The following is a 26,036-nucleotide window of genomic DNA, read 5'->3' as shown; positions in this document are numbered from 1 at the left end:
CGGTGCCCCTCTCCCCTCCATCCTGGACATTTTCCTTATCATAACAGTATCATGAAGGACCCCACCCATCCCTCCCACAGTCTCTTCCAGCTCCTATCATAACAGGAAGATGGTACAGGAGCATCAGAGCCTGCTCCACCAGACCGCTCAACAGCTCTTTCCCCCAGAGCCCTGAACTCAAACCACCCCACCCTCCTCTGAAACCCCACACGAACACCCTACCTCCAGAAACATGGACCATCTCACCTGCCCACACCGCAGAAAAAAAAAATTCTGAAACAAGGCTTTTTTTTTTATTCTCCTCTATGCGCACTAGACATTTTCACACACACTGCTGTGTTTACATAATCCCACAATAAAATCAAATATGTGTTTACATGCTTATGCACTACAAATCATCCTGCACTATTCCCCAGCCAGCTGCTTGATTTACAGTGTTTCTCTTTGCACAAGTACAGTATTATGAGAAGCATACGTATAGTCTATATTTTTTCCTTTTTAGTCTATGTATAAGTAGACATTTATATATTGTTTTTGTTTTTAGTTTATGCATAGGTTAACATTTATATATAGTAGTATTTAAAGTCAAAATCTGACATTAGGTTAGTTTTGTATAAGTATAGTATTATGTGAAGCATTCGTGTTTTTTTGCGTATGTATAGGTAAACATTTATATATAGTATATTTATACTCAAAATCTGTCCGTAGGTTAGTTGTGCATAGATTTAAACTGAACGTTCTATATAAAGCCTGAATTAGTGCCAGGCCATAAATGATATAATATCAAGTTTATGATAAAGTTTATGCATGTCCGCATATTCTCTGTGAATGGATCATGGAATAGTTTTGTCTGATACACAAACTCAAACACATCATTTTCAGCATCTGTGTCTCATGAGGAAATGAACACATGAACTTCATCTCCAGAGCAGATCTGAGAGTCACTTCACCAGCTTTATGCAGTTTCATTTGAGCAAAATTACGGTCAAATACACGCTGTAACTACTAAAACTGAAAGACCTAAACAAAAATCTGTGAAAATAAAAGTCTGGTTTAACTTGAAATTATGACAGACTATATTTCTACTGTATACTAAAATGCAGTTCTCAAAGTAGTAATAATAATATTTTTAGGGAATATCATACAACCAAGTTATTTATTATCATTAATTTATACAGTTCTGTTGTGTAGTATCTTATCTGACAAAATGAAAATGCAATGTTTTGAGATAAATTTATTTTCATTTTGATTAAATTGTTAAACTTTTATTAACTTCACAAAATACCATTTTTATGATACATTTGTACTCAATCATAAAACACAGAATCCATAATAAATCAATTGGAAAACACAGAATTTAGGGAAAAATAAAATGCATTTCATGGGGCCATAAATTAAAATGTAGCTCCTCTGTGGAATTTTATTGTAAACAAAGTTATCAATACAAGTCAAGGTCTACTACAAGCACCTTAGCTTTGCCTTGCTAATATTTATATGCATTTGTGCATTGCATATTTATATACATTTTGCTGCTTTATCTGCCTTTTCATTCGGATCAATTCCACCATGTGGAGAGGACCCACACAACCAGCTTTTTTTTATCTGAGTAAGGTCATAAAAGACAGGTAGCCTGTTTTTTTTTTTTACTCTTACTCTGTTACTCCGATTTCACAAGGCATGTAAACTTAATAACCCGTTTTCTGTCGACTTACTGGAGACAGGGGTAGCTGCTGCCTGGAGCAATGGGCGTGCCGAAAGGTAGTTAATTTAGAGTTTGTTTCTACCTTTCTGCAAGGTGTCCAACTAATGCAGAGTATATTCAAGTTGCCAACACACTGGTTGTGAAGAACCCTTTCCAGAGAAATATAGAAAGAAATGACTGTGTAAGTTTAATTGTTTTTAAACCATTGATTTATCTCTATCAACATAATCACACACAATATTGTAGTAACAAGATGTTGTAATCTTTATTTGCTGGAAAATGACAATCAGTCAAGTTTGTGTTTTAAGCACATCTGACACATCCCTAAACCTAAAATGTAAAGCAGAACGTGCTCCACTTGCAGGTTATTGTAGAATATGTAAGCACACTGCCATATACATAATTTATTTTTGCACTGTTAATCAATTTTACATTTTCACTTAGTGCAGGTTAATGTAAGGAAGATACTGTACTACAGATATTTAAATCTTTTTTGTATGTACTCTTCTTCTTCACTGCCTGAACATCATCTTAATGTTTATGCAGTTCAATGTTTTTATTATTTTTTACATCTAAAGCACCTTGTTCAGTAAGTTATTTAGATGTTTTTCATATCTGTTACGGTCTAAGCATGATCTGTTTCTGTTGTTCTGATGAAGGAAGCTTATGTGGGGGAGGATTCAATATCTGTTGAGGCCCACGTGAATGTGCTACAAAGTGAGTTTCAGAAACACATCCAGACCCCTCGACTGTCAAAGACCACACGGCAGGAACAGTCTCCTGGAGACGCTGAGAAAGCACGGAAGTAATGTCTGAGGAGGATGTACTCAAAAATATAAATCATTTTTGTAGGTATACATTGGATGAATTTCAATTGGTTTTATAGGATTATGTTTTTAATTTATATGTCTATTAATCTATAGGCCAGTAGCGATTAAGGCCTAATCCCAATTCTATTTTATACCCCTTCCCCTACCCCTCCGCCTACCCCTTCCCCTTGTCCCTTAAAACAGAGTGTCAAGGGGTAGGGGAGAAGATATTCCCCTAAGGATTGGGACACCACTACCATGACGTCAGACGTCATCAGCGTTCTCAGGTCTCCTGAGATGCCTTCATCTGGCCAATTTTTGAAGGCAGCATAGATGTATCCTTCGCTGCCTTCGATATCCCACAATCCTGTGCGTTCCATTCTGTGAGAGTTAAGCCAAAAATTAAAGATGGCGTCTGAAAGTTGCGGTCGGTGGTCAGTTTGTGTTTAAATGTATGTTTCTGAACAACCTTTTCCACTTTTTATGTAATTTCTAGCGAGAAATGAATATAGCAGTAATGAAATATCCACTCAGTTATCACCAAAGCTCTCTATATTTTGCTGTAGATAATTAAACCATTAGTCCACCTCAGAAGCCTGTCCGAAATCCGTTTCATGAGCTGCCTTCGGGCAAAAACGCTGCCTGCAAAGTCATTGCCTGATTAGACAGCAAGGCAGCAAGTCACCTGCCTAAGTTTTCGGATGCAGCCATATACTGGTGTGCTGGTGTGTATTAAAGCCTTTAATTATCGTCCTGTATTAATGAGCTGCTTACTGACACACACACATATCAGAAATCGCACAGCTCACATATCCAGGAGAAAATAAACTTGTCAACGCTGCCCCACAACTTTTATTAAATACAGTTTAAATACTGAATCGCTACATTATATTTTCCAGCGACGAGAGGATACAATCGCTGTTTTTAAATAAACTCACTCTAAAAAGAGAAACACAGACGCGAATACACGCAACCTCCATTTCTCTCTCTCTCTCTCTCTTTCTCTCGAATAGGCAATATTTGAGAAAATGGTTTAGCGATTTCAAATTATTGGGGGGATTAATCTACGGCAGTTATCACCATGATCAGACATATGCTGTGGCACTATCATGCAGTCTGTAATGATATGACGTTAGCAAATATTAGTGATTTTTTGCAAACATTTCTTTGAGTAACATGACCATTAATATGAACTCACAATTGAATGTAACATAAAACAAATTATTACTTTTCGTTAAAATCTTTATTTATGCCAAAAAAGCTTACATTTATGTGTCTTTTTGTTCGCTGTAGCAGCCATGTTGCCAAGATAATTCATACCCCTTCGTTTGAAGTGTGGTCCCGAAAAATCTTCGTTTGAAGGGCTATCTGGCCCTTCCCCTTACCCCTACCCCTCCAACCAAAAGAGAATCGAGACACCCCTACCCCTTCACGTGAACGCGCGAAATGGAGGGGTAGGGGAAAGGGGAAGGGCTAAGGAGTAGAATTGGGATTGGGCCTAAGATTATGGCCAAAGTCCTTGGTATGGCTCGCCTTTAGGCGGAACAGCCAGTTTTCGCTAAACCTTTTGCCACGCCCCCTACCTTTCTTTCCACCAATCAGAAACCTTTCGGCATGCCCACCTTTTGGCACGCCCATTGCTCCAGGCTGCAGGTACCCCTCCTTGACTTACTGAAGTGCATGTGTGATACGTGACAGGAACGCATCGTATTTTTGTAGTAAAAACGTCTTGCTTGCAAGTTATTAATCCGGAAAACTCGAATATGTGAATATCTTGACAACTTTACCGAACTAACGTTAATTTAAATGCGCCAGTCGCAGATATTGCGCAGCTTGAATTTGAGTAACTGTTATGTTTGTTTGCAGTGCAAAACTTAAAACTGCAAGCGCTTACTTACAGACTACAGCTGATACAGCAATAAGCAGGAAATACCGTCAACATGCCAGTTCTGAACTTTGATAGGTGAACTTTTTATTCACCTATCAAACAAACTTATTCACTTCATATTTTGAAAAACTCACCCATTCTTGCATACAGTTGAAGGCTGCAGTCTTTGACGGCTGAATCCGAAAACTGAAAAATGCTGCCTTCGGAGGACGCATTCCAAGGTAGGAAGGCATCAAGGCATGTCTGATTGGGCTAGTTGCATATCTCCCCCATCTTGGATTTCCGGTCTTGCGAGTGTGTGCGTAGGTATTTCCTGTTGTGCTAACAGTCAGTGCAGAGAACCGGAGAAGTCCAAATTATTACCTTCTATGTGTTTACAGGATTTATAATATCACTTCAAATGCAAATAAGATACTGCTATTATTACTATACTATAAATGTTAAATGAGCCAGTGGATTTGAAACTTGTGTATATTTGGGTCTGGTGAATGAATTAAATACACTAATGTTCACTACTGTTCACGAGATGAAAGTTGAACTCATGGTGTGTATACACAGCTACATAATGTATTTTTATCTTACCAAATATGTAAATGTACAAATTACTTATTTCTCGAAATTTTTATGAAATATTTACCTCGTGAGAGGTGGGCTGCGATTTATCTTCAGAAGTATCCATTTCTCAACTGTACCCATACATCAGTCTGTTTCATCGTTATTTTCACAACATATTTTATTATTTTACACAGTAAAAAATACATGACTAATTATAATATCTGTTTAATCTGATAATTAATGCAAAAGAATAACAATATACATGCGCTGCTCATAGACAGATAATGATTTATGCTGCAGATCTTTCACAAAACAAATAAACATAGATAAAAACACATGAATGCAAACAGCGATCTTTTATTTAATGCAAACCTACCATAATTATATTACATTTAATTGTACAGTTAGTTATAAATTATGTTATCAAATAAAGTTAATAAAACATGCTTTATCAGAAATCTCTGTGCGTCTTTTTTGACAGTCAGAAACATTGATCTTACATAACAGTCAGAACAAAATCAGCTCTTCGAAAATAAAAAGTATTGCATATTTGAGTGGTTTGTGTTTGAAAGAAGAAATCCCTGTGGACCTGACCTGACGCTGATCCATATCTTGATGAATTTCCACACAGAGGTAGGCAAAAATGTAGTAGGATGTTTCCCCATCTTTTTGATATACCACTATCCGCTGTTAAATTTGAAAATCATCTTGGTTACGTATGTAACCTTGGTTCCCTAAATAGGGAACGAGATGCTGCGATGACGTCATCGCTTTGGGAACACCTGTGGTGTGACGAATGTCTGAAGCCCTTATATCATCATGCCAATTTATTGGCCAATAGCTCTTAGCACCGCCCATACATACATACGCTATATATGCGTGCTGAGCGCCATTTCATCAGATTTACACTATGATGAAGGAAGCGCTATCGAAGGTACGGAACGGCCAAGCATCGCAGCATCTCGTTCCCTATTCAGGGAACCAAGGTTACATACGTAACCAAGATGTTCCCTTTCATAGGTTCACTTCAATGCTGCGATGACGTCATCGCTTTGGGAACGATATACCATAATGCCTGACGTACCTAAGATAGCTGGAGGACCAAGGAAAGAATCTGCTCAAGTGGAAGAGACCCGGGAGCCAAGAGCCATCCTCACATCCAGATAAGTAGAACTTGATGAAAGTGCTAGGAGAGGACAAACCTGTCACAGCACAGATATCTCATCCAAAGCTCTTAAAAGAGAGCCTGAAAAGAAGCCATTGCTCTTGTAAAACGAGGACGCACCTTAGGAGGCGAAGTCACACCACGCGCCTCATAGGCTAAAGATAGTACTATCTGACCCCGCATAGCAAAGGATAAAGCCTCCAACCACTTGCTGAAACGAACAGTGTTGAAGCAGCCTAGGATATACTCGGCCTAGGAAGCAGTAAGACTTAACCGTCCTTGGGGAAAAATCCATACAAGAGGAGCTGACAGAGCCTGCAGATCCTATTCCTCTAATTGAGAATAGATGACTTCAAAGTTATCTGACAAACTTAAACGGCTCAAATGGATGGGCTGCCAGGCCTTCCAATCGAAATAAGTCCCAAAAATGGATCTGTGCTGGGTGGAAAGGCCTAAGCCGTCACGTCCCTGCCTAATAGAAAACCAGAGGGTGACCTCCTTCTGAAACACCTCTATGGGTAACGCTCAGCAGATATGGCAGCCACATAAACCTGTGGCAGGTCCTTAAGGGTAATGGAGATGTTCACTCAGACCAACCTTACTCTGAACAGAATCGTTTGGAAGCAAACAGGTCAACTGGAAGGCAGAAGACTGGTCCTGGGCCATTCTCTGCTAGAACGTCCCCACCAGAGGCGACGGAGGAGACAAGGAAACCAGAGCGGGCAATGCGCATGCTCGAAGCAAACAATCCACTTCCGCTCAGCCGAACCTAACCATATGAGACTCACCCAACTGAGGGTGCAAGAGTAAGTCCACTCCTGAGGTCAGGTGACCCGGGACATGAACTGCTCTGATGGACAGGAACCTGGTCTGCGTCCAAGAAGAACACATCTCACTAACCTGCAGGGGGCGAGAGTCAAATCCTCTCTGACCAACGTATGAGACCACAGCCATGTTGTCAGTCTTTGGCCTAATGTGACAGCCACTGAATTGGCGTTCAAGACCAGTTCAATGGAATAAAGTATGGGCAAACTTATTCAAAAAGTAAACCTGAGGAACTCCCTGTGTCTCCTGACGATCTGGATGCAGAAGCACGCATCCTAGACTGATGGTCACAAACCAATCTCTGGTTCAGATAGAGACAGGATGAGCATCTGAGTCCTTGACATTGCTTACTCCAAGCAGAAGGTTAGGACGCAAATCCAATCAACCCAATAAGCTGGATGGTGTAACCATATCACAGCCTGATCCTCCCTCATGAGGCCCCGAGACATCTGAGTCGCGGGAAAAACCTCTGAAACAGGAATGGATACTAAATCAGGCATGCCAGCACCAACCAAAGAGTGGGGACTTGGATGTCAACATAGGCCCTGCACTAATGGCTTTAGGGCTATCCTCTCCATCTTCAAACTAAAGCGGGGAGAACGGTAAAATCAGTCCGAAACGCAACATGCGGCGGAAAAACTTATAAAGGCAACAAACTTGTAGGTTGCCCACATTTATACACAGTTGCAGCTCAATGCAACAGCGAAGCTGAAAAGAACAGAGTAATTAATCATGCAAACCACTGCTTGGTAGCATGAAGCACCCAACATCTCTAGTGCACAATAATGTATGCTGCAGTACATAATGTGGCTATTCATGTGAAGCGAGTGTTGGTAGCAAAAGAGCCGCATCAATCACATGAAGTAGGCTGACCATGGTGAGCATTAATAGCTTGCCATAAAAGATACTCTTACACGTGAACTTGTTCACAAAGTAGCTCAGCTAAGAGTAACTCAGTTGGGATGAGAAGAATAATGATAGGCCAGTTATGCAAATAGTTTTGGTAGCCTGAAGTGCCAAAAACCATGTTGCATGACAATGTGTGTTGCAAAACTCCACAGATCCAGCTCGTAGCACAGAGTCTACTATTTGTTCCAGCTCAAACAGCAGTGGAGCTGAATAATTATTACTAGCTGGACAGTCTAGTGTTTGGTAGCATGAAGCGCCAAAACCAATGCGCACTGCAATGTCAGCTGTGGAATCCATGATAAAAACGGGTCACATGTAACTAGAGTTGGAAGCATAAATGCCAATCAATGTACATGCAGTGCAGGAATAGAGACAAGAAACCCTTGTTCACTCTGCAGCTCCAGTCACTATGGCATTAGGTTTTTCGTAAAAACAGCTTGCCATAAGAATCTACTCAGATGTGAGCTCCCCCACTAATTTGTTCCAGCTCAAGCATCAGCGGAGCTGAAAGACAAATTAATAGCCGGGTCAACTTATGCTTGGTAGCACGTTGGCGCCAAGACCATAATGCAAGACAAACATTGGCTGCAGAATTCTTAGTCTGCACCTAGAAGCAGTACACGAAATAAGTGCTGGAAGTGTAAGCACCAATTCAATGCACGTGCCTGCATCAGTGCAGCGCAGAAGTAAAGAGAGAGAGATAGGAAAACCTGTCAGTTCAACTTTACAACCTGAGCCATTATAACATTAATGTTACAACAGCTTGCCACTTAATATTTCAGCTCAATACAGCAGCAGAGCTGAACAAATTTTATATTACTCCGGCAGACCAACGCTAGGTAGCATGAAGCGCCAAGACCATGGTGCACAATAAAATATCTGCTGCAGGAACTCCTCGAAGTCTGCGTCTAAAAGCAGTACACGAACCAGAGCTGGAAGCTTAAGCGCCAAATGAAATGAACGTGTCTGCATCAGTCCAGCGCAGCCGATAAGGGAGAGGGAGCAAAACCCGCCAGCTCACTGTTATAGCTTGCTATAACACGTGAGCTCTTCAACTTGTTTCAGCTCGACGCAGCAGCGGAGCTGAAGGACGTAGTCAGGTAACAAATTATTGGTAGCAGAAGCGCCAATATCACAGTGCACAACAACATCTGTGCAGGACTCCTCAGAGTCTGCGTCTAAAAACAGTACACAAACAAGAGTTGGAAGCGTAAGTGCCAAATCAAATGAATGTGTCTGCATTAGTACAGTGCAGCAGGTAACTTAAAGCCTATCTTTCAAGTTGAAGATCCCTGTGAATGAACGTGTAGATAAATAGTGTAGGAATTCGACTTGCGTGAAGAAATTAATCATAAATGTGCATTAAAACAGTTTTTTAAAAGAAATTGTGAGTAAAATTACTTCCGTTGTGAAAACGCTCTGATCGGAAGTGACGCAACGGCCGGTAAACATCGTCTCTTCGTAATGGAGTCAGACAGTGAAGAGGTTGCAGTAGGGATAAATGTCAACTCTTACGATGGGCCATTGCCGTATAATTACGAGCCGCCTAGGCGAGAGAGGGGTCAGGCAGAGTTAAGGGGAAGGGTAAATGGACAGAGGAGAGAGATAGAGTTGTGGTGTGAGGAGAATCGGTTGAGAATTGGGCAGGTGTCTTGGTGAGTGACCACAGGCTAAAGCCAATTGTGGCTAACGTCTCCATGTTTAACACATTGCAGTATTTTTAATAAATCATATTTAGCAATATTGCTGTCGACTTTGTTGTTTTTCAAGCATCCATGTAGATTGTCACCATTTATGCCAGCAACATGTGTCTTAAAATAATTAATTTAGATCCCAGATTTTAAATGAATGTTGTAGGATGTAGGCTATAGCTTACATATGTGACGGTCAGCTAGTCTGGATAGGGATAGAAATTCTGTGCATTTCTATTCAACACAGTTTAATGTGAAATTTTGTAGAAATTGCTAACTGATTTTTAATCAGTAACTGCTTTTGGACCTAGGTGTCCGCATGTTCTGCTTCTGCAGATGTCAAGCGTTTGGGCCGTATATCTAAACAACATAACCGGACAGCTGGAATTCCGAACTTAGTCGGCTGTTATACTACTCACCTTAGTATTTCCGACGGACATTATGTAAATGAGCTCACATGTACTGTGGAGTACGTGTATGAAAGCGGTTAGTCTTCCGGCTAGGACGGGAATATGCTGTTCATGTAAATACAGTCATTGTAACAAGGATCTTTTATTGTCATGTGAAGGGATACTGGTTGTAAGGCATGCAGATAAATGCATCTAATTGACAGCCTATACTGTACAGGGGGTGTGTCTTTTTACAGTGCATATTTACCCAAGTTTTAGGAAGTAAGTAGTCTACATGTCGTTTCTTACAAGGTCTTACACCAACCATTAGAGCTACAAGGAGGGAAGGAGAGTGAGTTTATCTTAGCACATTTGTTTAACAGGTGCTTGTGTGGTAGATGTGAGGCTATGCCATCAGCAGTGGAGAGTGTGTGCTGTAGGGAGGTCGACGCCTATTGGTCCCTTGTCCAAAACCTAGATCCCCCAGAAGACATTACCTGCCTCACACTCCATCCAGGGTTTGAAGCATCCTGTCTGAATCCTTTTGTGCTGCAGATAGCATACATGAACTTCAGACAGGAGCATGGCCCTCTTCAAGCCAGCAGACCAGAGTAGGTTTTGAGCAAAAATTATTTCACACTGCAATTCAAAGAAACAGCTTTTCTACACCAAAATAGTAAATCCTGTTAAGCAGGTTTTTAAACTCAGTGGTTTCCATATACTTCCTATAAAAACAACTTTGGTGTTGTGTAGTACAGTAGAATATCAGCCAACAGGACATGCAATATTTACCATTGGAATTGTTTACTATGAAAACATGGTATGATCAAAATGTAATTATGTCCCAATCTACACCACAGGCAGTTCCGATACACAGCATACAGGCAGGTTGTCCGCTGGGCGTACGGAATAATAGGCAGGAACATTAGGAAAGCCATACCTTCATGTGTTGTGTCAGCAATAAGGAGGCAGTTTGCAGAGGAGGGACAAACATACAAAGGTTTCCAGTGGCCCCGCTTGGAAGACGATTAATAAATACATAGTGAAACAAACTGTACTGGTACAATTGATCTTTTATTACATGTTAAAACGTGAGTGTCGTGCGAGATGGAGGCTGACTGCCTCATCCTTGGCAACCTTCTGGACGGAAGAGGTGAGGGGGGGCGGTGCAGCAGAGGACAAGACGGCACTGCTTTCTTGTAGGGCCTGTGGTGACTTGCAGTATTCCTCTACCAGAGAGACCATAAGATTTGTTGCGTATCCTTGAGGAGAGAAATGTTTAGAAAACATTTAGTAACATGGATGACTCGCATAAAGATAGATTCACACAAAAAAGATATTGAAAAACTAAGTGAAACTACTAACCGTAAGATGGTTTCTCCTTGATGGGGTGGACTACCCAGCCACCTTTCCGAAACCGTGGGTAGCGAACAGCGTAGCGTACCTCACCCTCACTAGTACGCGCTACATCTCTGTTGCCATTACTATTGAAATGTAGGGCTGCCAAGAGAAGTCTGTACGAGATAAGTAGATAAAACATTAGGTCTCCAAAGCTAACCCAATGCAGTGAAATGCAACAGAAATATGACATTAATGTTTTCAGTTCAAATGGGTATAAGACAATGACTCATCTTTGCAATTATTTTTTTGCAAACAATATGTAATGCTGTTATCAATCTATAACATTTTGGTCTGCTATACAAGACTGCATTAGTTTTTAGCCATATTCATTCTGTCATAATTTCCTGAAATTGAAAAAAAAAAAAAAACTAATTTTATTAGTATCGATACTTTTAAGTGATAACACTACCTGCTGTACATCCCAAGAAAAGAAAAGCCAGTGTGTTTGGGAGCAAAGTGCAGAATAAGGGAATGGTAGGCCTCCAGGGAGAATGTCTGATGCTGAGGTGACAATTGTCGAATATCCTTTACCAGTGCTTTCCTGGCAGCTACACTCTCCAGTTTAGTGGCTGCTGGTGATCCTGAATAAAACGTATTCTGTCATATAATCTCTCGCATTTCATAACACAAGTAATTATTAGTACACATGGGGTTACGTATTGATAAAACCAAACTAAAATTTACAAGCACTGAAAAAAGTTTAGCCTCAAAACATTTGACATCTTTTAACATAGGCTATTATGTTGTACCTGGTTCCAGCCACTCCTTGTTTCTTGCCTCTCCTTCCAACAGTGGATGTGCGCAGCTGGTAAATGCTGGAGAGCTGTGTTCATGTATGTCCTGTACATGATTTATCATACTCTGCCATTTTGCCTGCATCTCATCTGGATCTCCTGTAGGGGTGGAAGCTGCGGTCCAATAGAGATGGTTGATAATGGCAGGCCTCCACAGCTTCAGATCCTCACAGTCCCTCTCTTTTGCAGCAGCATCCAGTGCTTTCTGTACACCTGTTCCAGAGCAGACAAACAGAGCAGAGCAAATTAATTATTAGGAAAGTGAATTTAACTACAAAAACAAGTCTGTTATATAGAACTACCAGCATCACAATACATACTTTTCCCAATATGCCAGACGTCAAAGAAATGCTTTGTTCCTTCTGAACACATTTTCTCACGTACCCACTTGGCCACCTAAAACACAAATTGATTTTATAGAATTGATTTTGAGTGATACTGTGCCTGTCAATGCTGTTCAGCTTTAGATCTCTCCTAGCATCATTACCTGCCGATTTCTGTCTGTTATCAGAGCAGACACTTGCATGTCTTGGTCCATCAGGAACTGCATACTCCGCTTTAGACCCTCTAGCTCACACCAAGAGCTGCTTGGGACTTCTGAGCTCTGTAAAACCAACTGATTATTACTGAACAGTAACTGTAATATCAGTAACTAAATCAGACACAAGATTTCTGTGTGACATCAACTTACTTGGACAAGCTGAACATCCAAAACTTTGTTAATTCGATCCTCAATCAAGGAGTAGCTACCATACTTGGCACAGTGTCCAGGAGAATCTGATCTAAGAACGTCAAAAACAGTTACATTTATAGGTTAATGCAAAAACACATTGACCTGTTCTACATCAGTGACGTGAGCTGGACCATTCTACCTGCAGTCACCAGACAGGATCAATCCACCCCCAGTCTCCTTCAACTCCCTGATGATCCCACTCTGCTCATTCCTCCAGGCCTGCACGATGGTAGGGATAGTGTAATAGCGCTGATGGCGGAAAAAAGTGCCGGGACTTATGCACTGCAGTCCAAACAGCTTCAGCATCCTGATTGTCTGAGTAGCCATGCAACCTGAGAAGTGGATGGTACCGCTGAGTAAAAGGTTGCAGGCAGGCATGTTTCGATGCACCTTCTCTTGGTTTTGCCAGTAACGCTCATAGCCACAAGTTCCGCAGGCCTGAAAGATGATAGAAGAATCAATACTCAAGCAGCTTTAAGATGAGCCAGTAAAAAACCTGTATAGTTAAGACACAAATAATGAATATACATACTGTACATTCACAGACTATAATTCAGCTCCTCATAGACAGTTGACAATTAAGACATTACCTGCTTGACTTTTATGAAAGTTCCTTCCGGGTGCATTATGCGTCCCTGGGTTTCCCCACAGCATGCAGGGCAAACTGTGAACAAGGACAGCAACTGCCTCTGGCAAACAATGAACTTGTCAACAGCACTGAAAACAAGAAAAGGAAAACACTCATTAATTCTGACTATGACATCAGAAACAGTTTCCATTAATAAAAAGGTTTTTACTTTGGGTCACTGAGAGATTCCAGCTCTTCTGGTTCCTCCTCAGAGGACTCTCTCAACATCTCCTCCCCTGGACTCCATGACATATCACCAGAATGGTTGACAATATCAGAAAATGACCATTCATCATCACTTTGTTCAGGACTGGCCAGTGGAGTTGATCTGCGATGCTCAAACCTTTCGGTTTGAGTCCCCACATCCACCATCTGAGGCTTTACCTGAACACCTTAGATGAAAGAGATTCATCTTAATAATTGTTCACCAATTGTACATTCATTGGTAACAACACATGCACTATCTAATGCAACCCAGTAAAAATGTATTTTTCTAACATTATGAAGTTCTTAATTTTTAATGTTTACTGTCTGAAAAGTGAAAATGACAAAATAGTAACCATGGAGATCATGAAATTTTTTGACGTAATCCTTATTTGTGATTGTTTATGGCATGTATGTTGAATGCTAGATATATAAGCTAACTACCTAATGAACGATGTAAACATCTTATGTTGCACTGTGATCCACGATGGACCAGTTCTGGCTCAGGGTCCATTGTAGAGATGTCTCCATCTCCATCAGGATCTGAAGTGGCAGTTGCACCCGCCCCGTCTTTGCTGGCAGCACTCTCTCCCATAATCTGAAAACAGACCGAGATCACAACTTTGAACTCTAAAAAATGTAGTCCTTTCATGAAATTCCCCCATTCATGCATTATTTAAAAGACTGTTAATCTTTTCAAAATCTTTTTAAAGTACGTTAGTCCCGAGCTGCATTCCCTTGCATGTGCCTTGTTGATACCAGCTTCGATTAGTCAAAGAAAACCAAGGCAAATCCGATTTAACTAAGAAAACTAATATTGTAAAGAATTACTTGGATGCGTTTTGGAGACGGTGAAAAGTGCGCGCTCTTTCTTTCAGTCAAACATGCGCCCTGTCACAAGGGCAGCGTTTCATCTACATTACTCACCGATCAAATAAGACTTTGGCGGGACAAAAAAATCAATTTGGCGGGCGCTAAAACAAGTTAAATGCAGGAAAATTCATGCGTGAATTTAACCGAGTAGTAATATGCGAATGCGACCACATAAAATTGTAATTAAAAAAAAAATAAATTTTTTGGAACCCTGTCTTAATAGCTCAATAAAATAAGTGGCAGGAGGCTCATGTGCAGCCTCACGGGGTGTAACAAGAGTAAGCTGACGGCAGCTAGGCGGGCTTTCGTGCCATGCCAAGACTAATCCATTATAACGTCAAGAAAAATACATTTGCAGAGATTACATGCAGAGCTACATTTCGATGCAACAATTTGTATATGGTATTATAAGACTTACTGTGCAAAGCTCCCGTTTTCGACGCGCAGATTCTCTGCTAGTGCTAACATTAACGTTAGACTCTTCACTCCCGCCAGATTTTGCAGGTGGACTTGCATGCACCGATGGCACAGCTCCATTTGCCAGCCTAACCCACTCTTTTCGTCGAAATCCCATGCGAAATTCCATAAGATCTCCTTGGTTGTAGCTGTCCGGTGTGAAGTGTTTTTCACATACCACCGTGTGTCTAGTCAACGAGGAGGCAGCGAAATTGCTTCTCTTTGCCTGGACGAAACGTATCCAAGCACGGAAATCTTTGTGTTTCTTGTTTGGAAATCGGTGGACCCGATGGCCAGACAAGTTGGAGTTGTTGCATCCAAAACAAACACAAGAATTCACCATTGTGACAACTCAAACCTACTATAACTATAATAACGATAACGACAATCTCTATTTTCTGTTTCCACCTCTCAGACTACGTAAACCCACACTGAGAACCAGGGCTGCAGCGCCTATGTTTGCCTGTCGTTACGTCATATGACGCGTTCTCTGGGAAAAGGCGGTTCCCTTTCGAGAGTACTCTCGTACTGCGTAAGCTAGCTTACGCTATGGGAAAAGGTCCCCTTTTCTCGAGAATATGAAGCCAAAAATTATCCTTAATTTTTAAATAATGTAAAACGCAGTGCTGCAGCACAGCAGACCCAAGCGAAGCGGCTCTCGCGCTTATTGGCTGTGCTGCGGCAACTGCAGCAACCTATGGTGAGGCGGCGGAGAGTAACGAACCAATGGGGGCGCTTCGCGCCCATTGGACGTCAGAGCGCGCCAAAATAGGCGTGGCTGGAACTATATAAGCCACCGCTTCACCATAGGGATTAGATTTCATCTCCTTCAGCGATCTCACCTGCACTTCGCTGTCTTCTCCGGAGAAGCCTCTACACGCCGTCGAAAAGCCTCTCAGCGGGATAGCACTGCAACGCAGATCTGAGGACGCCGGCTCGTGCTTCATCTCGACGCCGCCTTCAGCACTCGCTTCCTGCTGCGCCATCCGGCGTGACTATATCCTTTTCAAAGCTAGTGTGTTTGCCGCTGCATCACACTTTTTTCCTCCAGAATTCGAGGCGTTGTTTCAAATGCCTCGGGCCTGCGCTTCCTGCCGAGGCCCTCTGCCCAGCGAGGACCGCCACATCATCTGTGTCTCCTGCCTGGGCCGCGAGCATGCTGAGAGCGCACTCTTCAAGGGCGGCTGCCCTGAGTGCGACGACATGGCTATATCGACCCTGCGGGCTCGATTAGCTCAAACCAGCCACGATGCTCCACCCGCTCCGCCTCTTCTCTCTCAAGTGCCGCGTAAGAAACGCCGCGATCAGAGAATGCCTGAGCATACTGTTACACGCGAGCTCACGCCGGAACACTCCCCGCGTGCCTCGCCCACTCTCGCTCCTTCGCCTGTCCTCTTCGTGGACGAGCAGCGCCAGTCCCTGCTCACCAGCGCCCCCTTCTCCTTCGGAGCGCCTGAGGCGGAAGAGGACAGACACGACAGCCTTTCTCTCGCCGCGTCCAGTAGTGAGGAATGGTCGGGCTCCATTGCGGACCCCCCCCCCCTCTACAGCACCCAGCTGCACCGGACAACGCGCCGATATCGACGCGGAGCTTACTCGCGTGCTTACAAGGGCTGTCAGCGACCTTCAGCTCGACTGGTCTCCTCCAGACGAGCCCGCTAAAAGCAGGCTGGATGAATGGTTCCTGCAGGGGCGCCCTTCGGCCCCTCCGCAAAGAAACGCCCCCTTCTTCCCGGAAGTTCACAATGAACTCACGAAGTCGTGGAAAGCCCCATTCTCCGCACGCTTGAAGACTTCTGTCTCGTCAGCGCTCTCCTCTGTCGACGGCGCCCGAGACCACGGTTACGAGAGCCTCCCCCCTCTCGAGGAGGCTATTGCTGCACACCTCTGCCCGCCCTCAGCCGCTGGATGGCGGTCGAAGCCTGTGCATCCATCCAAGCCGTGCCGCACCACCTCAGCTCTCGCTGGCCGAGCTTACACCTCCGCTGGTCAAGCCGCTTCGGCTCTACACACCATGGCTGTGCTGCAGGTTTTTCAGGCCAGACTTCTCCGTAACCTGGACGAGTCTGCCCCAGATACCTATGACTTTAAAGATCTCCGCAGCGCTACTGATCTAGCCCTGCGTGCGACAAAGACCACAGCACAAGCGATCGGCCGAAGCATGGCAAGCCTCGCTGTTTTAGAGCGACACCTCTGGCTCACGCTCACGGAGATGAAAGACGCCGACAAATCCGCCTTTCTCGACTCTCCTATCTCGCCTTCCGGCCTCTTTGGCCAGTCGGTTAAGGGTTTCGCTGAACGCTTCACTGAGGCTCAGAAAACGTCGCAGGCAATGAGACACTTCCTGCCGAAACGCTCTAGCTCTGCTGCGGGACGCCGTAGAAACGCGCCGCCCCCTCAGACCTCGAAGCCATCGCAGCCAGACTTACAGTCTCGCCCAGCGACCAAAACCCAGCACCGCTCTCGCTCTACGAGCCGCAAACCGCCAGAGAGACAGGGACCTCGGCCCAGGATTGTGCTGAACCCCGAGCCTCCGAAGCCCTCCTGACCTTCGGGCTGAAAAGACCGTGGTTAAGTCCCGCTGCGGCCGGACCACCACACAAGAAACCTCACATGCTTCCTCCAATCCCCTCACTAAAGGCAGTTGGAGATGTCTATACTGCAGTAAACGAGCCTGTTACAATGCACGCACGCCTGCACACAAACGCCGTTTTCACGGCGACCTCAATAAAGCACAAAAAGAGCTTTTTCTATGTAGGCAGTGTGCCCACAACACAGTACGCACCCCTACATGTATACACACTCCCCCAAGTGTCACAAAGACTCACTCGGGTCTCCTTTCATGCCCACCTTCCCGCTCGCGCCGGAGGTGCTCTAAATGTAGCGCGCGTGCCCACTTCTCAGTGCGCAACCCTACAAATAAGCGCTGTCACCACAGTGTCACAAGCACAGCATACTCGAGCTACTAGTCCCCTCATAACAGGCGGCCAGTGCCCGAAGCACATTCAACCCATAGCCGCACGAGCCGCTGCATGGCAGGCCATCCCCGGCATATCAGATTAAGTTTTGAATATAATAAAACGAGGTTACTCGCTCCAGTTCGCTCGCAGACCGCCGCGCTTTCGCGCCGTGGTCGAAACGAAAGTGAAAAGCGAAATGACACACGTCCTTCGCGCCGAACTGATAAACCTTCTTCCAAAAGGGGCGATAGAAACTGTCCCCCCTGCGCAGCGCGAGTCAGGCTTTTACAGCCGCTACTTCCTCGTACCAAAAAAGGATGGCGGTCTCAGACCCATCCTAGATCTCAGACGTTTGAACAAAGCGCTTATGACGCGATCGTTCAAAATGTTAACTACCAAACAAATACTCGCGCAAATTCGCCCGAGGGATTGGTTTTTTCTAAGTGGATCTGAAAGACGCTTACTTTCACATTCAAATAGCACCCCATCACAGGCCATTCTTGAGATTCGCCTTCGAGGGGCAGACTTATCAGTACATGGTTCTTCCATTCGGCCTCTCCGTAGCGCCCCGTTCGTTTACGCGGTGCATGGATGCCGCTCTCGCACCCCTGAGAATGCGGGGAGTGCGAGTATTGAACTACCTCGACGACTGGCTAGTTTTAGCCCATTCCGAGGAACTACTGACGACACACAGATCCTGGATCCTCAGCCATTTAGAATGCCTGGGTCTCACGATCAACACTGTCAAGAGCGCTCTGTCTCCCAGCCAGAGGATTTCCTTTTTGGGGATAGACATAGACTCTGTGACATGTACAGCGCGTCTGACGTCACAGCGCGCTCTCACTATTCAGCATTTAGCCGTGTCGTTCAAAGCCGGGTCTCTTTACCCGCTCAAACGATTTCAGGAAATGCTAGGTCTGATGGCATCAGCCTCTGCGGTTCTCAAACTGGGCCTGCTGCGCATGCGCCCACTACAGCGCTGGCTGAGAGACCGTGTTCCAGCGCGTGCCTGGATTTCCGGCCGCGCGCGCATCAGGGTGACCCACGGCTGCATCGCAGCTCTGGCCCCTTGGAAAATAGCCAACTGGTATCAGTTAGGCGTAAGCACGGGCGCTGTCTCGAAATGGAAAGTAGTCTCGACAGATGCATCCAACCTCGGTTGGGGCGCCCTGTACGAGGGCAGGTCTGCCTCCGGCCTCTGGTCGAGCCCGGAGCGACTGTTACACATAAACTGTCTGGAGATGATAGCGGTCGAACTATCCCTGAAAGCTTTCCTCCCATTTTTAAAGGGCCATCACGTTCTGGTCAGATCAGACAGCATGTCAGTGGTGGCCTACATAAATCGCCAGGGTGGTGTCAGGTCAGAAACCTTGCACACCCTGACCGAGCGTCTTCTGACATGGGCACATTGCAATCTGCGCTCGCTAAAGGCAGCGCATGTACCTGGCATCCTGAACCGGGGCCCGGACATGCTTTCCAGGGCGAATGCTCCCCCTGGGGAGTGGTCTCTTCACCCACAGACGGTTCAGTTGATGTGGAGCATCTTCGGCAGGGCAGAGGTCGACCTCTTCGCCTCAGAAGACAACGCTCATTGCCCAATATATTTTTCAAAGAGCAGGGACGCGCTGGCCCTCGATTGGCCCAGACGCCCGCTTTATGCCTTCCCACCGGTCGCGATGCTGCCGCAGGTCATCGATCGGGTCAGGAAGAGCAGATGTGCTATGCTGCTAGTAGCCCCACTCTGGACGACCCAACCTTGGTTCTCCGAGCTGATGCAGCTGTCCAGTACAGCCCCATGGCCAATACCGCTGCGGAAAGATCTCCTCACGCAGCTGAAGGGCGCGCTCTGGCATCCCCACCCCGAACTTTGGGCCCTTAATGTATGGCCCCTCAACGGGTACCCGGGAACCTCCCTGAGGGAGTGTTAAAGACCATTACGGAAGCCAGAGCGCCCTCAACCAGGCGCCTATACGCGCAGAAATGGTCAGTGTTCTCCACCTGGTGCGGGACACGGAACCTAGACCCTCACTTATGTGACGTGTCGGAGATACTCTCCTTCCTACAGGAGCGTTTAGATGCGGGCAGATCCCCGTCTACGCTCAAAGTGTATGTGGCAGCCATTGCAGCTTCTCATGCTCCGGTGGCCAGCCTATCACTGGGAAAAAACGAACTGGTCATTCGTTTCCTTAAGGGAGCTCGTCGGATGAACCCTCCCCGACCCCCTTCAATCCCTTCCTGGGACCTGTCCACGGTCCTAGAGGCCTTAAAGGGCCCCCCTTTTGAACCGCTTCAGTCTGTCGATATGAAGCTTCTTTCGTTCAAAACCGCTTTTCTACTGGCTCTGGCCTCAGTCAAGCGAGTGGGGGATTAACATGCGCTATCTGTAAGCGCTGACTGTCTCGAGTTTGGGCCTAATGACTCCAGAGTCATTCTCAGACCAAGACACGGCTATGTCCCCAAGGTGCTCTCAACACCGTTCAGAGCGCAGGTCATCTCGCTGTCAGCCCTTTCCTCGCAAAGCGACGAAAGCAACGCAAGCTTCATCTGCCCCGTCAGGGCTCTTAAAACCTATATTGCGCGCTCCGCCTTATTCAGGAGGTCGGAACAGCTCTTAATATGCTTTGGTGGGCGCACCCGAGGTCTCGCCACCACGAAGCAAAGCCTATCGCGATGGATAGTAGACGCTATCTCGCTGGCTTACAAATCTAAGGGCCTTCACTGCCCGTTCGGCATCAGAGCCCATTCCACCCGAGGTATGGCCTCGTCATGGGCGTGGTCCTGCGGGATACCACTGGATGATATCTGTGCGGCGGCAGGCTGGGCCTCTCTGTCCACATTTATTAGATTCTATAATCTGCAAGTCCCTGCCCTGCAGGCCAGGGTACTTTCTATATAGACGTGCTAAGTCTTATCACGTCCCCCTTTTTTCGTTCCCTATATAAAGCTCACTAAGGTTGGCTGTTGGGACTGGGATTTCTCCTGCTATAAAGCCCCGAGCTCTCGCCTTGGGCTGTGGCAGGTCGAAGTTCCCGAGCACGCACGGCGTTTTACATTGTGTTCCCATAGCGTAAGCTAGCTTACGCAGTACGAGAGTACTCTCGAAAGGGAACGTACTCGGTTACTAACGTAACCTCGGTTCCCTGAGATGAGGGAACAAGTACTGCGTAACCTGCCGTGCTATGTGCTCGGACCGGGTGATCGCTTCAGTCGATTTAAAACCTAATCCCTATGGTGAAGCGGTGGCTTATATAGTTCCAGCCACACCTATTTTGGCGCGCTCTGACGTCCAATGGGCGCGAAGCGCCCCCATTGGTTCGTTACTCTCCGCCGCCTCACCATAGGTTGCTGCAGTGGCCGCAGCACAGCCAATAAGCGCGCGAGCCGCTTCGCTTGGGTCTGCTGTGCTGCAGCACTGCGTTTTACATTATTTAAAAATTAAGGATAATTTTTGGCTTCATATTCTCGAGAAAAGGGGACCTTTTCCCATAGCGTAAGCTAGCTTACGCAGTACTCGTTCCCTCATCTCAGGGAACCGAGGTTACGTTAGTAACCGAGTACGTTTTTTGGCGCATAGCTTAGAATAGGCACTTTTTTTCCTTAATTTCTGCCCGTGGGTGTTGTAAAACATATGTATTCTTATGTACGTCTTTTTAAATTTACATTTTCATACAATATTCTGTATAAATTAAGTTATAAAATTATATTGAAAGATGGCCTTTAAGGGAGAAAGGGGAATTTTAGCCACCTACTCACCATTATAGCTTGCTATAATAAATATTCTGAAGCACGTGAATTTTTTCACTTATTTGTTTCAGCTCAATACTGCAGCGGAGCTGAAATAAATAGTTATTAGGCGGGCAAAATAATGTTTGGTAGCTTGAAGCGCCAAAAATCACAGTGCACAACACGTCTGTGTGGGACTCCTCAGAGTCTGCGTCTAAAACAGTACACGAACAAGAGTTGGAAGCGTAAGCGCCAAATCAAATGAACATGTCTGCATCAGTGCAGTGCAGCCGATAACAGAGAGAGAGCGCAAAAACCCGCCATCTCACTGTTATAGCTTGCTATAACCACGTGAGCTCTTCCATTTGTTTCAGCTCAACGCAGCAGCAGAGCTGAATGAAGTAGTCAGGCAACTATTATTGGTAGCATGAAGCGCCAAAATAATAGTGCACAACACACACCTGCTGCAGGGACTCCTCGAAGTCTGCGTCTAAAAACAGTACACGAACAAGATTTGGAAGCGTAAGCACCAAATCAAATGAACGTGTCTGTTTTAGCACAGTGCAGCAGTTAACGTTTGGGTGAAAGGGGAATTTTTAACCACCTGCCTACTCACCGTTATAGAGAATATTCTAAAGCATGTGATTTTTTTTTTTACTTATTTGTTTCAGCTCAATGCAGCAGCGGAGCCGAAATAAATAGTAAGTAGTCGGGTAAATTAATGTTTGGTAGCTTGAAGCGGCAAAATCATTATGCACAAACACCCACTGCAGGTCTCCTTAGAGTCTGCATTTAAAAAAAGTACACGTACAAGAGTTGGAAGCGTAAGCGCCAAATCAAATGAACGTGTCTGCATTAGTTCAGCTAAGCAGATAACAGAGAGAAAAAGGGAAAAACGCCTGCTCACTGTTATAGCTTGCTATAAGAAATACTCTGAAACACATGAGCTCTTCCACTTATTTGTTTCAGCTCAATGCAGCAGCGGAGCTGAAATAAATAGTAATTAGTCGGGCAAACTAATGCTTGGTAGCTCTAAGCACCAAGACCGTAGTGCACGACTTAACGTTCTCAAATCAGTGCCTATCATATATATATATAGTTTTTATAAATTTGAGAAAACACATTATATTATATCAGTAAGCTTGCCTCTTATCCCATAGCTTATATCTACAGCTTGTGTCGCCTGCGAGCTCAAGAGCCAGGGGCTGCTGTAGAGTATGCGTCATCCAATCCGCAGCCGACAGAATCGATTACGAGCTTCCGGAGCGGGAAACAGATATGACTAACCACCTGACTCACGAGGCGCTCTTCTGCTGAGCGCACGCAGTCCGGGGAATAGACCGAGAGAAAAAGGGGATTAATTCCATTCTCTCACTCACTGAAAACTCGGGCTCATCGCCGTCACCCCAAGCGTCGAGCTTGTGCGGCACCTCGGCAACCGCAGAACTAGAACAGCGGGGGGTGAACGAACATCTCTCCTTCCTCAGAAAGAGAGCGAGCCCAGAGTGCAATTTACTTATTTTCAAACACAGATATCACGGATACAACAATAGATAAAGGCCGCAAAGCGGTCTTCCTACCTGTTTCCTCGTGAGTCCGTGTAACGTGATCCATACATACCGGAAAACTCATTGTGTCCGCCTTAGAGGAGTTAACTGCCCTAAATAGATGGCTTAGAACACAAGAATCTCTTTCCAATGGGCAACAGATGATTCGCTTCCTGAAGGAATTAAAATCTGATGAAATGGCACTCAGCACGCATATATAGCATACGTACGTATGGGCAGTGCTAAGCGCTATTGGCCAATAAATTGGCGTGATGGTATAAGGGCTTCAGACATTCGTCACATCACAGGTGTTCCCAAAGCGATGACGTCATCGCAGCATTGAAGTGAACCTATGAAAGGGAACATTTATTATATACCTCTAGCCAAGTTTCGTATGTAAGTTTCCCTTACAGTCAATGCGAGCGTTGCAAGACCGGAAGTAAGTCTGCACACACTCGCATTGCTGAAGCTCACCGGCGCCATCTTGTGCACCTAGCCAAAGGTAGCTTCACTTCCTGTCTCCTGAGATGCCTTCATCTGGCCGATTTCTGAAGGCAGCATAGATGTATCCTTCGCTGCCTTTGATATCCCATAATCCTGTGCATTCCATTCCGTGAGAGTTAAGCCAAAAAATAAAGATGGCCTCTGAAAGTTGCGGTCGGTGGTCAGTTTGTGTGTAAATGTATGTTTCTGATCAACGTTTTTCACTTTTTATGCCATTTTTAGCGAGAAATTAATACTGCAGTAATGAAATATACACCTAGTTATCACCAAAGCTCTCTATATTTTGCTGTAGATCATTGCCTGATTACCCCTCTCAGGGCCGGCCCGAGGCATAAGCCAATCATTTTTTTATTTTTTTTTACAATTAAATAACTTAAACAAGTGATATAAATGAATGAATGAATGAATGGATAATGAACGAATAAATTAATAATTCAAGACAAAAAAATTCTTATTTACCGACAACTGCTGCTGTGTCTGCTAGCGTCACTGTAATAAATGATAAGCCATGTCACAAAAAGGATGTATCCCTCTGGTGCCGAAAAGAGAAAGAAGAAAAGGACATAAAGTTGGCTTGACGTTGGACGTTCGAGAGTCTCAAATTTAGGGGCCGTCTCTAAAGTTACATGCGATATTGGTATACACTTTTCTAACGTCAGTAGCATTTCAGGAGAATGACTTACAGTCATAAAAACAACTGTAATTGTTCATCTAGGTGACAACTATAATGCACAATTGAATATATTGTTTAATATTTATTAAAATAAACTGTAAATCATATGTAAATTATGCTACTTTTTCACATGGGCTCAAAGGCAAATTTGAAGCTCAATAGCATTTGAGGAGAAAGACTTGCAGTCATAAAACAATTGTAATGTGTTCATTCAGGTGTCAGCTACAATGCACACCTTATACATTTTTAATATATATTAAAATAAATTATAAATCATTTAGGTAAAAACGAGGCCTGTTTGTCACTTTCAGGCACATTCCTGTTAAAGTTTTTTTTCTTTTTTTTGCCAGGTTCCCTTACGAAAATTACCCATGGTTTTATCAATAACACCACAAATCATCATTCTTGTAGCCATGGCAACTGCAAATTAACCATAGTTTTGTTACTTCAAATAATAATTTACAAAGAATACTGTAATCTTTTTTTGTTGTTGTTGTTGCTATAAAAACAGACCTAAGCCATCAATAGCCTTTAAAATGACTTAAAATGCATTATATTAAAAAACTATAAGGCAATAATGATTGGTTAATAATAACACTGTTAAAATATATAATGTAGGCACATACAAAATAAACAATTTATGTACATGTTATTACAAATGCCTGCACAGGGAGCCAAATGCCATGTAATTGCTGCTGTTACATTTTTGCTATAGATGACACAGCCTATATAATTTCTTCAACAAAAAACGTGCATATCAAAACCTTTACAAAAATAAACCATGGTTTTATCATAGTAAAACTGCTTAATTTACTTTTGCATGATTTCTGAATGCTTAAGACTATGAAATAAATTTGTCATAATTAAGTTATAGCCATACTGTAGGTAAATGTCGAGAGCTACAGTTGTAATTAGTAAATAATACAATTTATTAATTTACCTTTTTATTTGATTAAAGTTCTATTTTCACCCCTACAGTAGGTGTTTTTTTTCCCATCATCATATTTGAGGAAGGGGGGCACAACAATACAATCCTGCTGTCCCGATGTCATCAGTGACTTTGCCTCCTGAAAAGCTAGGAAGGAAAAATTTTGAGGTCGTTGTTGTACAATTGTCATTGTTGAATCCTAGCTGTTCTTATGTTTGCTTTCATTATTTAAGTTTTAAATTTTTTTTTGTAACATTAGATTTTTTATTATATTAATGTTTGTCTTTTTTTGGTTTCATTTAAAAGATTGCACATTTAATGCACATTTGCATTTGGACATTTGCAAATTATTTATTTCATGTTTTGTGACAGTTTGTACTCAGAAGTTTAAGAGTAAAGTATGTTATTTAATTGTTGATTTTTATTTATTTATTTTGTATAAATACATAACCTCACTGTATTCATTTATAATGTAACATTATAGCGTGACATTTGTGTCAATAATCTTGAAGCACAGGTGACTCCGCGTGGTGGGAGGGGGCCCCCAAATCAAATTCTGCTTAGGGCCCCCAAGAGGCTCGGGCCGGCACTGACCCCTCTTTCACACCGCAAGCGTGAACGGTGCGCAAGCAGCGCGTCCGCGCAACTATATCGTCACTGCAGCAGCAGACTCTCGCGA

The 26,036-nt window shown here is 44.0% G+C and overlaps 1 protein-coding gene across 1 annotated transcript; it reads right to left on the bottom strand.

The window, feature by feature from the left end:
* Positions 1-10,096: 10,096 nt before the first annotated feature.
* Positions 10,097-15,511, bottom strand: LOC132097291 (uncharacterized). The gene is made up of 12 exons (XM_059502921.1): positions 14,985-15,511; positions 14,138-14,291; positions 13,659-13,881; positions 13,452-13,578; positions 13,001-13,299; positions 12,820-12,910; positions 12,616-12,732; positions 12,449-12,524; positions 12,084-12,341; positions 11,744-11,915; positions 11,299-11,447; positions 10,097-11,195 (listed from the first exon to the last, which is right to left on the bottom strand). Exons 1-12 carry the CDS (start codon positions 15,363-15,365, stop codon positions 11,011-11,013), a joined length of 2,232 nt encoding a protein of 743 aa, XP_059358904.1. The 5' UTR covers positions 15,366-15,511; the 3' UTR covers positions 10,097-11,010.
* Positions 15,512-26,036: the final 10,525 nt, after the last annotated feature.

The sequence above is a fragment of the Carassius carassius genome, chromosome 21 (assembly GCF_963082965.1).
Source record: "Carassius carassius chromosome 21, fCarCar2.1, whole genome shotgun sequence".
Taxonomy (NCBI): Eukaryota; Metazoa; Chordata; class Actinopteri; order Cypriniformes; family Cyprinidae; genus Carassius; species Carassius carassius.
The sequence above is the reverse complement of the archived record's forward strand: the minus strand, read 5'-3'. Positions and strand labels throughout refer to the sequence as shown.

Excerpts from the sequence above, each read along its gene's own strand:
- LOC132097291 (XM_059502921.1), bottom strand. The coding sequence starts at position 15,365 with ATGGTGAATTCTTGTGTTTGTTTTGGATGCAACAACTCCAACTTGTCT. Across the intron at positions 13,882-14,137 it reads ATGTTTACATCGTTCATTAG|GTGTTCAGGTAAAGCCTCAG; the intron begins GTAGTTAGCTTA and ends CTTTCATCTAAG. Across the intron at positions 12,733-12,819 it reads TGGATGTTCAGCTTGTCCAA|AGCTCAGAAGTCCCAAGCAG; the intron begins GTAAGTTGATGT and ends TTGGTTTTACAG.